The sequence below is a fragment of the Salmo trutta genome, chromosome 13 (assembly GCF_901001165.1).
Source record: "Salmo trutta chromosome 13, fSalTru1.1, whole genome shotgun sequence".
Lineage (NCBI taxonomy): Eukaryota > Metazoa > Chordata > Actinopteri > Salmoniformes > Salmonidae > Salmo > Salmo trutta.
In genome coordinates this window covers 25,150,162-25,165,655 of record NC_042969.1, presented here as the reverse complement: position 1 = coordinate 25,165,655, position 15,494 = coordinate 25,150,162, and the positions used below count along the sequence as shown (strand labels likewise).

General features: G+C 46.1%; 1 protein-coding gene across 1 annotated transcript in view; it reads right to left on the bottom strand.

Moving 5' to 3' along the window:
• Positions 1 to 15,494, bottom strand: part of fgfrl1a (fibroblast growth factor receptor like 1a) — a 106,904-nt gene that overhangs the window by 53,536 nt on the left and 37,874 nt on the right. Inside the window, exon 3 of the mRNA XM_029771497.1 lies at positions 4,767 to 5,039. Coding sequence (XP_029627357.1) covers positions 4,767 to 5,039 — 273 coding nt within the window. The remainder of the gene's footprint in view (positions 1 to 4,766; positions 5,040 to 15,494) is intronic.

The window sequence follows — 15,494 nt, the reverse complement described above, 5'->3', positions numbered from 1 at the left end:
ACTCAGTCTGCTGCGACTGACTGCTCCTGTGGTTCATCAACCAGCTCACTCTGTATAATAAATCCATACACCATTCATGATGAACAACTCAGTCTGCTGCGACTGACTGCTCCTGTGGTTCATCAACCAGCTCACTCTGTATAATAAATCCATACACCATTCATGATGAACAACTCAGTCTGCTGCGACTGACTGCTCCTGTGGTTCATCAACCAGCTCACTCTGTATAATAAATCCATACACCATTCATGATGAACAACTCAGTCTGCTGCGACTGACTGCTCCTGTGGTTCATCAACCAGCTCACTCTGTATAATAAATCCATACACCATTCATGATGAACAACTCAGTCTGCTGCGACTGACTGCTCCTGTGGTTCATCAACCAGCTCACTCTGTATAATAAATCCATACACCATTCATGATGAACAACTCAGTCTGCTGCGACTGACTGCTCCTGTGGTTCATCAACCAGCTCACTCTGTATAATAAATCCATACACCATTCATGATGAACAACTCAGTCTGCTGCGACTGACTGCTCCTGTGGTTCATCAACCAGCTCACTCTGTATAATAAATCCATACACCATTCATGATGAACAACTCAGTCTGCTGCGACTGACTGCTCCTGTGGTTCATCAACCAGCTCACTCTGTATAATAAATCCATACACCATTCATGATGAACAACTCAGTCTGCTGCGACTGACTGCTCCTGTGGTTCATCAACCAGCTCACTCTGTATAATAAATCCATACACCATTCATGCACAATACATACACTTCATACAAATGCAATTTATCACATTTGATACCAAATTTGAATGAATACTGGGCCATAATAGCAAGCTTAAGACACTTGAGCCCTATAGTCATAAAAGTCTAGAATCAGCCTTGCTTCACCTCTGAGCCTTGCTGGATCCCAGTGGCTGACGCCTGCATACATTGGTCAGTGCACTGATATCTTCAACGTAGTAACAGATATGCAACGAGAATTTCCCTAAAATTGTGAACAAGTGTCGTCATGTAACTCTCTTGACTGGCATCTGTAACCGGATCGAACAGTAAATCTTTTGTGCGATCAAATACAATAAAGTGGAAAACGAAAACTGTGGAAATATTTATACAAATGAAATGTGGTCCGTGAAGCAGCAGTTGGCGAGGCAGCCAGAGACAAGCCTTAATGGGAAAAAGGTGTCAATACTTTAGTGAGTTAAGAAAAAAACATCAAGGCTCTTTTAGTCCCGGTGTGGGTTAGACTTTAGTCCCGGTGTGGGTTAGACTTTAGTCCCGGTGTGGGTTAGACTTTAGTCCCGGTGTGGGTTAGACTTTAGTCCTGGTGTGGGTTAGACTTTAGTCCCGGTGTGGGTTAGACTTTAGTCCTGGTGTGGGTTAGACTTTAGTTCTGGTGTGGGTTAGATTTTAAAAAGATGTCAGTCCCGGTGTGGGTTAGACCTTGCCTTTCCAACCATGCCAGATCATTTTTGGGACCACACAAGAGAAGCATGGATTCATGTATGTTCCCATGTTTGATTCAGAGTTCACCAAGCAGACTGGTTGGGCTAATGAAAATACACTTGCCTGTTTCCATACTAAGTGGACCTCAGTGGGGATCTCATAGCTTAATGCTCCTATTACATGACCTACCGTCTTCTGGGGTCAAATCCACGATTCATGACGCTCTCCTTCAAAGCCAACACGGCAGGAGGCACTGAAGTCTAATTCTGCATCTGCACAATTATGTGACCCTGCCCTAGTTAACGTGTACGTTCCCTGACTGCAACATACATGGAAGTCAAATTGGCGGCCCCCTTTGAACGCTCCTTATTCGTGCCACGTAAACAACATGCTGTCCGGGCTTGGTTTAGGAGGCGAGAGGAGGCAAGCCAACAAATAAAACAAGAACAAGTTTAAGAAACCTGACTAAACGGCATCTCCAGGCCCGTGTCGGCGCTTCAAACACGGGCTGGCACCCAGAGCAATCTGGTACAGGCAGGGGGAGGGAAGGAGGAGCAGCTGCTGCTGAGGTCATCTGGGCAGCTGCCTCTTTCCACACCTCACAGGCCCAGCCAGCCAACACTGGGGCCCAGCCAGCCATCATTGTAGCCCGGCCTCCCACTCCACGCTTCAAATAACTACGGCAGACCTATTCTCCATTCAGACTCTCTCTCTCTCTCTCTCTCTCTCTCTCACTCTCTCTTCCCTCTTGTGTTACAAATATATATATATTTTTTACTCTGCATCGTTGGGAAGGGGTCGTAAGCAATCATTTCACGGTAAAGTCAACACCAGTTGTATTTGGCGCATGTGACAAATTAAACTAATTTGATTTTCTCTTACTCTCTCCTCTCTTCAGTCGTGCCATTTGTATTTGAGTGATCTGATTGGTCGTTTATTCAAGCACCACTACGCTCCCACAAGTCACAACTTCTCGACCAATCCAGAAGTTAACATGTTCACACAGCACAAGCAAGCTGTCCTGAGGAAAAAGAAGAGTCCATCAATCTACTCTCTGTGTTATTTATTTTAGGGAAAGTGATTTACAAAAGTAAACTTTCAATAGTGAACATACTATCAATATACTGGCTACTGTTGATAGTCTACAAAAAAAAGCTACCAAAATACACGATAGCATCTGTCTTGGCTAGCCTACTGTAGCCAGCTTGATATTTCTTTTAGAACCACAGTTCTCATAAAGGTGCAGCATCCTATTTTGAGCTGAAAAAAATATTCTCAAAGTGACATACTTTAGAAACTATAATGAATGCAATTAATACAATGCAATTATTAAGAATAGAGTAATGACTTGCATTGCTAAATTCTATTAAACAGGTTTTTAATACATCATAATAAACAAAAGAGGCGGCAGGTAGCCTAGCGCTTAGTGCATTGGGCCAGTAACCAAAAGGTTACTTGTTCGAATCCACAAGCCGACAAGGTGAAAAATCTCCAAGGCACTTAACCCTGATAATGGTAGACCCTGGCCGTGACCCCACTCTCCAAAGGTTGATTAAGGGGAGCTGGGATATGCAAAAACATTTGATTTATATATTATAAATATAGCCTCATTAATAGCTGCATATAGAGAGAAAGCATGCCAACCTATAGGCCCTGCATGACCCCAATGCATTTAGAAACTATACCATGTCCGGGCCAGTAGACATTCTATTCGGGCCAGTAGGTTTTTGGTACCATTCCACTGATTTCGCTCCAGTTATTACCACAAGCCTGTTCTCCCCAATTAAGGTGCCACCAACCTCTTGTGGTTAGCAACTATGGTTAATTTATAGTGAACAGAGCCAATGTGAGGGTGCGTTAGTACTGAATAGACCCAGTGTGAGTGTCCGTTAGTACTGTGGTAGTAAACAGACCCAATGTGAGGGTCCGTTATTACTGAACAGACCCAGTGTGAGGGTCCCTTAGTACTGTGGTAGTGAACAGAGCCAATGTGAGGGTCCGTTATTACTGTGGTAGTAAACAGAGCCAATGTGAGGGTCTGTTAGTACTGTGGTAGTGAACATAGCCCAAAAGGCACCCTAATTCCATATATAGTGCACTACTTTTGCACTATATAGGGAATAGGGTGCCATTTGGGATGTAGCCAATATGAGGCTGAGGGTGGGTCAGTGGTAATGGCTTCCCTCCTTTTTGAGTCTGATTTACCACCAGTGGAGTTAATTACCCTCCTTCCTTTGTCCCAATGGCAGCCATTCTGGCCACGCAGCCAGGGGCCACATACGCTGAAGCCCAGTTCCTGCTGTTTAAACACCGGCTCTGTTTAGACTGATGGAGAACTTGTTTGTGTTTCCAAAGACGGCAATAATTGTTGCCAGTTTGGCTTTTTTACAATATCAGTTAAGTGTCTACAGACATCTGTCTGAGCATGTTCATTCCAACATTTCCCTGAGTTGTTAGGACACTAGTCAGACTATGAATAATGACCAGCTAAAGAAAACAACCTCTCAAGATAAAACCCTGGCATTGGGAATGAGCACGCTCCACACTGGCCTCGAACACACAAAGTCACACACAGTCAAACTCACTCATATGCAAGCACACACGTTCAACCAAAACAATCTGAATAGGAAAAGCTCTCTCTCTCTCTCACTCACACAAACACACACACACACTCATCCGTGGCATGAGGGTTCATGTCCTTAAATAGTTGGGGTTTGGAAGGAGGGAGGGCAATCACAAGACCAGCCCATGGATGGATGACCCCCCTCCATCCCAGCGTCCGTCTCTCCCCAGGACACCCGGCCAAATTAGGCCCTGATTCATTAGGCAGACAGCCTCAGACATGACATGGCTTATAACCATCACACCTGAACACAGGCAGGCACCACTCATAGACAGGGCTCGGGGGTGGTTGGGGTCACAGAGAACCAAGGAGGAGAGTAGTAGGGTTATTATTTCTGTGTCTTATTGTCCAAGTTCACTGGTTTCTGGCCTGGCGTCAGGGTGGTGGTGGTGATTCTCTAACAACATGAATGAATGTTGCTGGCTGTGAGGACGAGGAGCCATTCCACTGATAAGAATGATATGAGGAGAACCACTAACCAGCCAACCAGTGGTAGTGTGAAATCATAAAACATATTAGATCCACTTGGCTCCCGTCGAGGTAGAGGAGGAGATACTGTACTGACTGTGTAGTAGTGGATAGCTTGGTTTCAGGTCTGTTCGTGCTGTCTTGGTCATTGTCACACCCCAAGACAGTAAACAGATCTGGGACCCGGCAAGGTGGATGGGAGGGGGGGAGGAGACTCACCGATGACGATGAGGGTGTAGTTGATGTTGACGCTGCCGAAGCCATTGGTGGCCTTGCAGATGAAGGTGCCTGCGTCTTCGGCCTCCACCTCTTTGATGCGCAGTGCCTGCCGCAGCACCCGGAAGCGCATCCAGCCACTGTGGATGTTGCGGCCATCCTTTGCCCACATGATGAGGGGTGGAGGGTCGCCCTCCACGGGGCACTGCAGCTTCATGGTGCGCCCGATCCGCACCGTCTGCCGGTGGGCGATCTTCTCTGCCACGTGGGGAGGGCCTGGGACAAGAGAGGAAGACGTAACAGTGTTATAATGGGACCTACAGTAGATTACAGACAACTGAATCAATCAGTAATATGCAGCTACAATGTTTGCTACTTCAGGTAAATATGGGCTGACATACAGAACAGAACAATGCTGAGCCTGGTACTGACTATAATCTGAACTGAGATCAACCTTACATCAACCTTAAACAGAAGCTGGTGTGCTCTGATCTGAGGATTAGAAAAACAATGTCTGTGAGGAGATATTAAGATTAAATAAAAGGTAGAGTGGAGAGGGGGAATTTGAGGGGGTGATTTAACGAGGGAAGAGAGAATAAAATGCGTAGGAGAGCGGGAGAAAGGCAGACAGAGAAATAAAACACAGAAAGGATCTGTGGTCTTCTGTTCCATCTCCATCCTCTCCTCTTAAATACATGTTGGATGTGGAGCCCAGCAGTCTAGAACAGTCCCCTGTGAGCAGCACATCTAGAACAGTCCCCTGTGAGCAGCACGTATAGAACAGTCCCCTGTGAGCAGCACGTCTAGAACAGTCCCCTGTGAGCAGCACGTCTAGAACAGTCCCCTGTGAGCAGCATGTCTAGAACAGTCCCCTGTGAGCAGCACGTCTAGAACAGTCCCCTGTGAGCAGCACGTCTAGAACAGTCCCCTGTGAGCAGTACATCTAGAACAGTCCACTGTGAGCAGCATGTCTAGATCAGTCCCCTGTGAGCAGCATGTCTAGAACAGTCCCCTGTGAGCAGCACATCTAGAACAGTCCCCTGTGAGCAGCATGTCTAGAACAGTCCCCTGTGAGCAGCATGTCTAGAACAGTCCCCTGTGAGCAGCACGTCTAGAACAGTCCCCTGTGAGCAGCACGTCTAGAACAGTCCCCTGTGAGCAGTACGTCTAGAACAGTCCCCTGTGAGCAGCACGTCTAGATCAGTCCCCTGTGAGCAGCATGTCTAGAACAGTCCCCTGTGAGCAGCATGTCTAGAACAGTCCCCTGTGAGCAGCACGTCTAGAACAGTCCCCTGTGAGCAGTACATCTAGAACAGTCCCCTGTGAGCAGTACATCTAGAACAGTCCCCTGTGAGCAGCACGTCTAGAACAGTCCCCTGTGAGCAGCACGTCTAGAACAGTCCCCTGTGAGCAGCACGTCTAGAACAGTCCCCTGTGAGCAGCACGTCTAGAACAGTCCCCTGTGAGCAGTACATCTAGAACAGTCCCCTGTGAGCAGCATGTCTAGATCAGTCCCCTGTGAGCAGCATGTCTAGAACAGTCCCCTGTGAGCAGCATGTCTAGATCAGTCCCCTGTGAGCAGTACATCTAGAACAGTCCCCTGTGAGCAGTACATCTAGAACAGTCCCCTGTGAGCAGCACGTCTAGAACAGTCCCCTGTGAGCAGTACATCTAGAACAGTCCCCTGTGAGCAGCACGTCTAGAACAGTCCACTGTGAGCAGCATGTCTAGATCAGTCCCCTGTGAGCAGCATGTCTAGAACAGTCCCCTGTGAGCAGTACATCTAGAACAGTCCCCTGTGAGCAGCACGTCTAGAACAGTCCCCTGTGAGCAGCACGTCTAGAACAGTCCCCTGTGAGCAGCACGCAGTCCCCTGTGAGCAGCACGTCTAGAACAGTCCCCTGTGAGCAGCACGTCTAGAACAGTCCCCTGTGAGCAGCACGCAGTCCCCTGTGAGCAGCACGTCTAGAACAGTCCCCTGTGAGCAGCACGTCGAGAACAGCCTTTCTGAATAAATCACATCACATTTCCACCGGGTTCAGTCCCTGGGCACCAGAAGTCAACACGTCATTACTGCCTTGTAACTTGCACATCTTCAACCCCTTGTACAAAGTCAGCCCTTCCAATTGCCAAAGTGATATGTGTGAGGAAAAATGCTAAAAATGCTAAATTTCTGACTACAGTACAACTAGTGCTTCATGTGTTTAGTGTTAGCCATCCGTAGTGGTGTGCAGTGATGCGTTGAGCGAGACATTAGTGCTAGCTTCTCCAGCCCACACACTACAGTACATGGCACACTCCCTGGAAGCAGTCTGGAGGCAGTCTAGTCTGCAGGCAGTGTGATAGTTTCACTTTTAACGTCTGTGGGAAATGGTAACCACCGTCGCTTGTCAGCTGGCCACATCTCCCTCCTTATTCTTCAGCTACCGGGCTGTGGCTGGACAGATTCACTGGGTTGTTTGTGTGCTGGTCTTACTACTGTTTGTGTGTGTGTGTGTGTGTGTGTGTGTGTGTGTGTGTGTGTGTTTGTGTGTGTGTCAGTATCACTACAATGTGCTCCTTGGTTAGTCATTATTACAGGGTTAAAACTAAGGGGCCCACCTAAGTAACACCAGACAGAAATCCTTCCCTCCACCATGTTGTGAGTCATGCTAATGCCCGTTAGCGTAAAGCTAATTCCAGATTTGATTATTATGACTTGCATGAAATGTAGTTCGATGGAGCCTGTGAAGAGAAGCATAGATACACAGCAGTTCAGAGGTTGGCATGAATTTTATTTGGTGGGTCGTTAGAGAAGCATTTTTGGCTTGTAGTTGAAAAGTTTTGTTGTTCTCACTCAAACAATGGCTGTTCAGCTTTGACTGTCACATCTTTCTATCATATCCATTCATCCTCTAATCTGTTTTAGCCAATCATTTTACAGAGATGGGAATCATGGTGAATAATTCTAGAGAGCAGTATGGACCCACTGGTTGAATCAACGTTGTTTCCACATTTGAATGAAATTACATTAAGCCAACGTGGAATAGACATCTGTACCCAATGGGGAAGGTGTAGAGGGGCAGTCATACCAAGACGGTGGCACATCACTCTTTTCACAGGAGAACGCGAGAACCAACATTTAAACGGATGGAGGTTGAAAATGTGAAAAATAAATTAGTCACAGTGAGGAATTCACTGGACTCATCTTCATCCTCCCACTTCACTGTTACTGGTTGACTCATCAGGAGCAGAAACCTCTAGTAAAACCTTCCTGGTCAGACTTTCTCATCAGGAGCAGAAACCTCTAGTAAATCCTTCCTGGTCAGACTTTCTCATCAGGAGCAGAAACCTCAAGTAAATCCTTCCTGGTCAGATTTTCTCATCAGGAGCAGAAACCTCTAGTAAAACCTTCCTGGTCAGACTTTCTCATCAGGAGCAGAAACCTCTAGTAAAACCTTCCTGGTCAGACTTTCTCATCAGGAGCAGAAACCTCTAGTAAAACCTTCCTGGTCAGACTTTCTCATCAGGAGCAGAAACCTCTAGTAAAACCTTCCTGGTCAGATTTTCTCATCGGGAGCAGAAACCTCTAGTAAAACCTTCCTGGTCAGACTTTCTTATCAGGAGCAGAAACCTCTAGTAATGCCTTCCTGGTCAGATTTTCTCATCAGGAGCAGAAACCTCTAGTAAATCCTTCCTGGTCAGACTTTCTCACAGATTGGAATCTCATTCTCTCTGGAAGCCTGTAGACCTAAAACCCCGCTCTCTCTCTACCTCTCCTTCTCTCTCTTCGTGTTGATTTACAGCTGTACTGCTCTGTGCCTTCTGTTTGAGAGAAAGCCCAGGATTCAGGTCCCATAACTGCTCCTCACACCAAAAGGCTCTGGGGTCCAACAGAACCGCACCACACCACCGCACCTCCCAGAGATCACAGGAGTACGACACAAGACTGCACCCCCCACACACTTTCACCAGTTAACCTGCTTTTCACTCCTCTGCCCTTCTCTTTTGGCCAGAGTGATGAATTGAACATACAACAGACACCTCTCTGAGGAGCTTTCCTTGACGTTGGAGGGACGACTGGCCTGGAATCAAATACTGTTAAACCTCTCTCTGGGGGAATTAAACAGAAACAACCCAAAAAACGGTCTTTTTTATGAGATTATCTGTCAGTGTGAATGCAGGTCACTGTTGCTTTGTGTGTGTGCGTAAATGTTTATGAATGTGTGTGTGTGTGTGTGTGTGTGTGTGCGTGTCTGTGCATCAGAGAGAGAGAGCGAGCGAGAGGGAAAGGGAGAGAGAGAGTTGTGTGAGGAGAGCAGAGGGAATTGTGGGGAGAGGAAATTGCAGGCTGGACCTTTTAAAACACAATCTGTTTTGTCCATTTAAACCTAAATGCCTTACCCTATGCTGCTGCCGCTGGCCCCACTTGGGGGATCTAAAGTACACTAAATGGCCGGCTCGTCGAACGTCTCATCCCAAAATCATGAGCATTAATATGGACTTGGTCCCCCTTTTGCTGCTATAACAGCCTCCACTCTTCTGGGAAGGCTTTCCACTAGATGTTGGAACGATGCTATAACGAGACCATTATTCCTCCTCCACCAAACTTTACAGTAGGCACTATGCATTGGGGCAGGTAGCGTTCTCCTGGCATCCGCCAAACCCAGAATAGTCAGTCAGACTGTCAGATGGTGAAGCGTTACTCATCACTCCAGAGAACATGTTTCCACTGCTCCAGAGTCCAATGGCGGTGAGCTTTACACGACTCCAGCCGACACTTGGCATTGCGCATGGTGATCTTAGGCTTGTGTGCGGCTGCTCGGCTATGGAAACCCATTTCATGAAATTCTTGATGAACAGTTCTTGTGCGGACGTTGCTTCCAGAGCGCTTCAGCACTCGGCAGTCCCATTCTGTGAGCTTGTGTGGCATACCACATCATGGCTGAGCCGATGTTGTTCCTAGACATTTCCACTTCATAATAACAGCACTTACAGTTGTCCGGGGCAGCAATATGACAAAGTGACTTGTTGGAAAGGTAGCATCTTATGACCGTGCCACATTGAAAGTCACTGAGCTCTTCAGTAAGGTAATTCTACTGCTAACATTTGTCTATGGAGATTGCATGGCTGTGTGCTCAATTTTATACACGTGTCAGCAACACGTGTGGTTGAAATAGCCGAATCTACTAATTTGAAGGATTGTCCACATACTTTTTTTGTTATATATAGTGTAGCTTAAAGAGGTAGCCTGCTTCTATATCCCTCATCTCTATGAATTTCTCCTTAAGCTGCATAATCCCATTTCTCTTTATTCCCTTTTACAGCAAACTGGCTTAAGGTACGGAGGGAGTCAACATACTGGCTTAAGGTATAGAGGGAGACAACATAGTGGCTTAAGGTATAGAGGGAGACACCATAGTGGCTTAAGGTACGGAGGGAGTCAACATGCTGGCTTAAGGTACGGAGGGAGTCAACATGCTGGCTTAAGGTACGGAGGGAGTCAACATGCTGGCTTAAGGTACGGAGGGAGTCAACATGCTGGCTTAAGGTACGGAGGGAGTCAACATACTGGCTTAAGGTACGGAGGGAGTCAACATGCTGGCTTAAGGTACGGAGGGAGTCAACATGCTGGCTTAAGGTACGGAGGGAGTCAACATGCTGGCTTAAGGTATAGAGGGAGTCAACATAGTGGCTTAAGGTATGGAGGGAGTCAACATGCTGGCTTAAGGTATAGAGGGAGTCAACATAGTGGCTTAAGGTACGGAGGGAGTCAATATACTGGCTTAAGTTCCATCTTAAATAAGCCTGCTCCATAGAAAAATGTAGAAGTAGGAATAGATATAGCCCTTGGTTCACTCCAGACCTGTCTGCCCTTGACCAGCACAAAAACATCCTGTGGCATTCTGCATTAGCATCGAATAGCCCCCGTGATATGCAACTTTTTAGGGAAGTTAGGAACTAATATACACAGGCAGTTAAGAAAGCTAAGGCTAGCTTTTTCAAACAGAAATGTGCATCCTGTAGTACAAACTCAAAAATGTTCTTGGACACTATAAAGTCCATGGAGAATAAGAGCACCTCCTCCCAGCTACCCACTGCACTGAGGCTAGGAAACACTGTCACTACCGATAAATCCACAATAATTGAGAATTTCAATAAGCATTTTTCTACGGCTGGCCATGCTTTCCACCTGGCTACCCCTACCCCGGTCAACAGCCCAGCGCTCCCCACAGCAACTCGCCCAAATCTCCCCCACTTCTCCTACACCCAAATCCAGATAGCTGATGTTCTGAAAGAGCTGCAAAATCTGGACCCCTACAAATCAGCCGGGCAAGACAATCTGGACCCTCTCTTTCTAAAAGTATCTGCCGAAATTATTGCAACCCCTATTACTAGCCTGTTCAACCTCTCTTTCGTATCGTCTGAGATTCCCATAGATTGGAAAACTGCCGCGGTTATCCCCCTCTTCAAAGGGGGAGACACACTAGACCCAAACTGCTACAGACCTATATCTATCCTACCCTGCCTATCTAAGGTCTTTGAAAGCCAAGTTAACAAACAGATTACCGACCATTTCGAATCTCACCGTACCTTCTCCGCTATACAATCTGGTTTCAGAGCTGGTCATGCGTGCACCTCAGCTACGCTCAAGGTCCTAAACAATATCATAACCGCCATCGATAAGAGACATTACTGTGCAGCCGTATTCATCGACCTGGCTAAAGCTTTCGACTCTGTCAATCACAACATTCTTATTGGCAGACTCAAACTACTTCTCCGATAGACTTCCGTATGTCAAATCGGAGGGCCTGTTGTCCGGACCTCTGGCAGTCTCTATGGGGGTGCCACAGGGTTCAATTCTCGGGCCGACTCTCTTCTCTGTATACATCAATGATGTCGCTCTCGCTGCGTAGACACCATTCTGTATACCTCTGGCCCTTCGTTAACTAACCTCCAGACGAGCGTCAATGCCATACAACTCTCCTTCCGTGGCCTCCAACTGCTCTTAAATGCATGCTCTTCACCCGATCGCTGCCTGCACCTGCCCGCCCGTCCAGCATCACTACTCTGGACGGTTCTGACTTAGAATATGTGGACAACTACAATGTCGCAACTTCCACCGAAGGTGGCTCCTCTCCCTGTTCGGGCGGAGCTCGGCGGTCGTCGTTACCGGCCTACTTGCTGCCATCGATCCATTTTTCCTTTTCGTTTGTGCCTGTGTTTTTTCACACCTGTGTTCATTTAGTTGATTTCGGTGGGTTTATTTACAACCCGCTGCCTGCTAGTCTTTGTGCGGGATTGTTTGTATGTGTTCCACGTTAGTGGTGCGTGTCTGCACCACGGGGTTTTCATTTTATTCGGTAGTGTTACCGTTTTCGAGACTTTGTTTTAGGAGTCGAGGTTTCTCCTCCGTGTGTAGTTAGTTTCCCTGTGTGTGGCGACTTCGTTTTGTGCATGTTTTTCCCTCATGTTGTTATTGAGTTCGGGACTACCATAATAAATGTTTTGTGCCACTGGAACTTCCTTGCTCTCCTGCTCCTGATTCCTGCACCCCCTCCTACTAGGAGGCATTGTAACATACAAATACCTAGGTGTTTGGTTAGACTGTAAACTCTCCTTCCAGACTCACATTAAACATCTCCAATCCAAAATGAAATCTAGAATCGGTTTCCTATTTCGCAACAAAGCATCCTTCACTCATGCTGCCAAACATACCCTCGTAAAACTGACCATCCTACCGATCCTCAACTTCGGCGATGTCATTTACAAAATAGCCTCCAACACTCTACTCAACAAATTGGATGCAGTCTATCACAGTGCCATCCGTTTTGTCACCAAAGCCCCATATACTACCCACCACTGCGACCTGTATGATCTCGTCGGCTGGCCCTCGCTTCATACTCGTCGCCAAACCCACTGGCTCCAGGTCATCTACAAGTCTCTGCTAGGTAAAGCCCAGCCTTATCTCAGCTCACTGGTCACCATACTGGCTTATTAAGGTATAGAGGGAGTCAACATACTGGCTTATTAAGTTATAGAGGGAGTCAACATACTGGCTTAAAGTACGGAGGGAGTCAACATACTGGCTTAAAGTACGGAGGGAGTCAACATACTGGCTTAAAGTACGGAGGGAGTCAACATACTGGCTTAAAGTACGGAGGGAGTCAACATACTGGCTTAAAGTACGGAGGGAGTCAACCCACTCGTTTTTATTTTTATTACAACACGTCATAATTATTTTCTATATTACACGTCTATTATTATTATTGCTAAAGGTACTGCATACGTAGGTGTAAACATATTTTTTTTTAGGAAGAGATAGTACTTGTATAGCCTATGAAAGTAGCATAAATGTGCAGAAAGTAGTTTTGAATGCATTTTATTGAAGGGAAACAATAACAGTCTTCAACTTTTTTGTCAACATAGTGATATATTCTTATATATTGTACAATGAGGAATTCAACTACAAAATACTAGTCTTCTCCCATTTTTTTAACCATTGCCCCCACTATGGTTGCACATTTGGGGAATATTCAGGAAGTGCAAACTTTCCGTGGGATTTAACAGGAATATATGGGAATTAATGAGAATATATGGGAATTAACGGACATATGTGCAAATTAATGTTAATACCATTTAAATGTAGATGTTTTTTGCATTGGATATATTTACCATATCATATGGAGACAGAAACATAAACCTTTTACCTTATCATAAGTTGACATAAATGCAAATAATTAAATCCTTCCAATAGAAATACAAATTTAAAAAATTTGTTACGAATTGAACTTTAATTAAATGAGTTGACTCTTCACATGGGATGATTTCACTGAACAACAAAAGAAAGGGAATAGTGAATGATCCCCAATGATCCATCGCATCTCCCAAAAATGTTTTCAACATACATCTGTAAAATGATAGTCTAGAAACTAAAGCTTTGGTTGTCTTCCTCTCAAGCTTCCATGTCTTCTCCCTGGACCTCCTCAGTGTCCAACTCTTGAACATCAGACTCTGAGGCCTCATCTTCACTGTCACTTTCCAACCTTGTTGAGGATGGCTCGTTGTCATGCTCAAAAAGCCTCAAATTTGCCCGGATGGACATACATTTTTAAATCCTTGTATTGGTCAGCCTGTTGCGTGCTTTGGTGTGTGTGTTCCCAAACAAGGACCAGTTGCGCTTTGAGGACGGCTGATGTTGGTGGGATTTGGAGGACGATGGAGGCAACAGGGGAAAGAGCCTCAGATTCACAAAGTCCCTTCCACCAGGTGGCTGATGAGATAAGTTGGCACGACTGCCATATTGCATCTCCATCCCAAAGCCCTTGCTTGGAAGTGTACTTCGCCAGACTGTCAAAAACCTTGCCCTCATCCAGGCTAAGGTGGTGAGACACAGTAGTGATGACACCATAAGCCTTGTTGATCTCTGCACAAGACAGGATGCTCTTGCTAGCATACTTGGGGTCCAACATGTACGCCGCGGCATGTATGGGCTTCAGGCAGAAGTCTTCACGCTTTTTGATGTATTTCAGAACTGCAGTTTCCTCTGCTTGGAGCAACAATGAAATGGGCAGGGCAGTACGGATTTCTTCTCTTACATCTGCAAGCAGAGTCTTAACATCAGGCAGGATGGCATTGTCTCCCTCAATCCGTGCAATGGCTACTGCTATAGGTTTCAGGAGTTTCAGGCTGCTTACCACTCTCTCCCAAAATACATCATCCAGGAGGATCCTCTTGATGGGGCTGTCCATATCGGCAGACTGTGATATGGCCACTTCTTGGAGAGACTCCTTCCCCTCCAGGAGACTGTCAAACATGATGACAACACCACCCCAATGGGTGTTGCTGGGCAGCTTCAATGTGGTGCTCTTATTCTTCTCATTTTGCTTGGTGAGGTAGATTGCTGCTATAACTTGATGACCCTTCACATACCTAACCATTTCCTTGGCTCTTTTGTAGAGTGTATCCATTGTTTTCAGTGCCATGATGTCCTTGAGGAGCAGATTCAATGCATGAGCAGCACAGCCAGTGGGTGTGATGTGAGGGTAGGACTCCTCCACTTTAGACCAAGCAGCCTTCATGTTCGCAGCATTGTCTGTCACCAGTGCAAATACCTTCAGTGGTCCAAGGTCATTGATGACTGCTTTCAGCTCATCTGCAATGTAGAGACCGGTGTGTCTGTTGTCCCTTGTGTCTGTGCTCTTGTAGAATACTGGTTGAGGGGTGGAGATGATGTAGTTAATTATTCCTTGCCCACGAACATTCGACCAATCGAGATGATTGCAATACAGTCTGCTTTCTCTATGATTTTCTTGACCTTCACTTGACCTCTGTTGTACTCTGCATCCAGCAAACGAGTAGATAAAGCATGTCTGGTTGGAGGGGTGTATGCTGGGCGAAGAACATTCAGAAATCTCTTCCAACACACATTGCCTGTGAGCTTCAGAGGTGAACCAGTTGCATACACAGCTTGAGCAAGACATTCATCAGCATTTCTCAGACTACGTTCCTCCATTGATTCAAAAAAGGATGACCATGAGCTGTTGCTATCTGATTCATAATTTTCACCTCGAATAGAAGTAGAGGGACTTTTGTCAGAGGTTTCTTGTTGTGAGCGCTGAGGAAACTTTATGCACTTGGCCAGATGATTCTGCATCTTTGTTGCATTCTTCATATATGATTTGGCACAGTATTTGCAAATGTACACAGCTTTTCCTTCTACATTAGCTGCAGTGAAATGTCTCCACACAT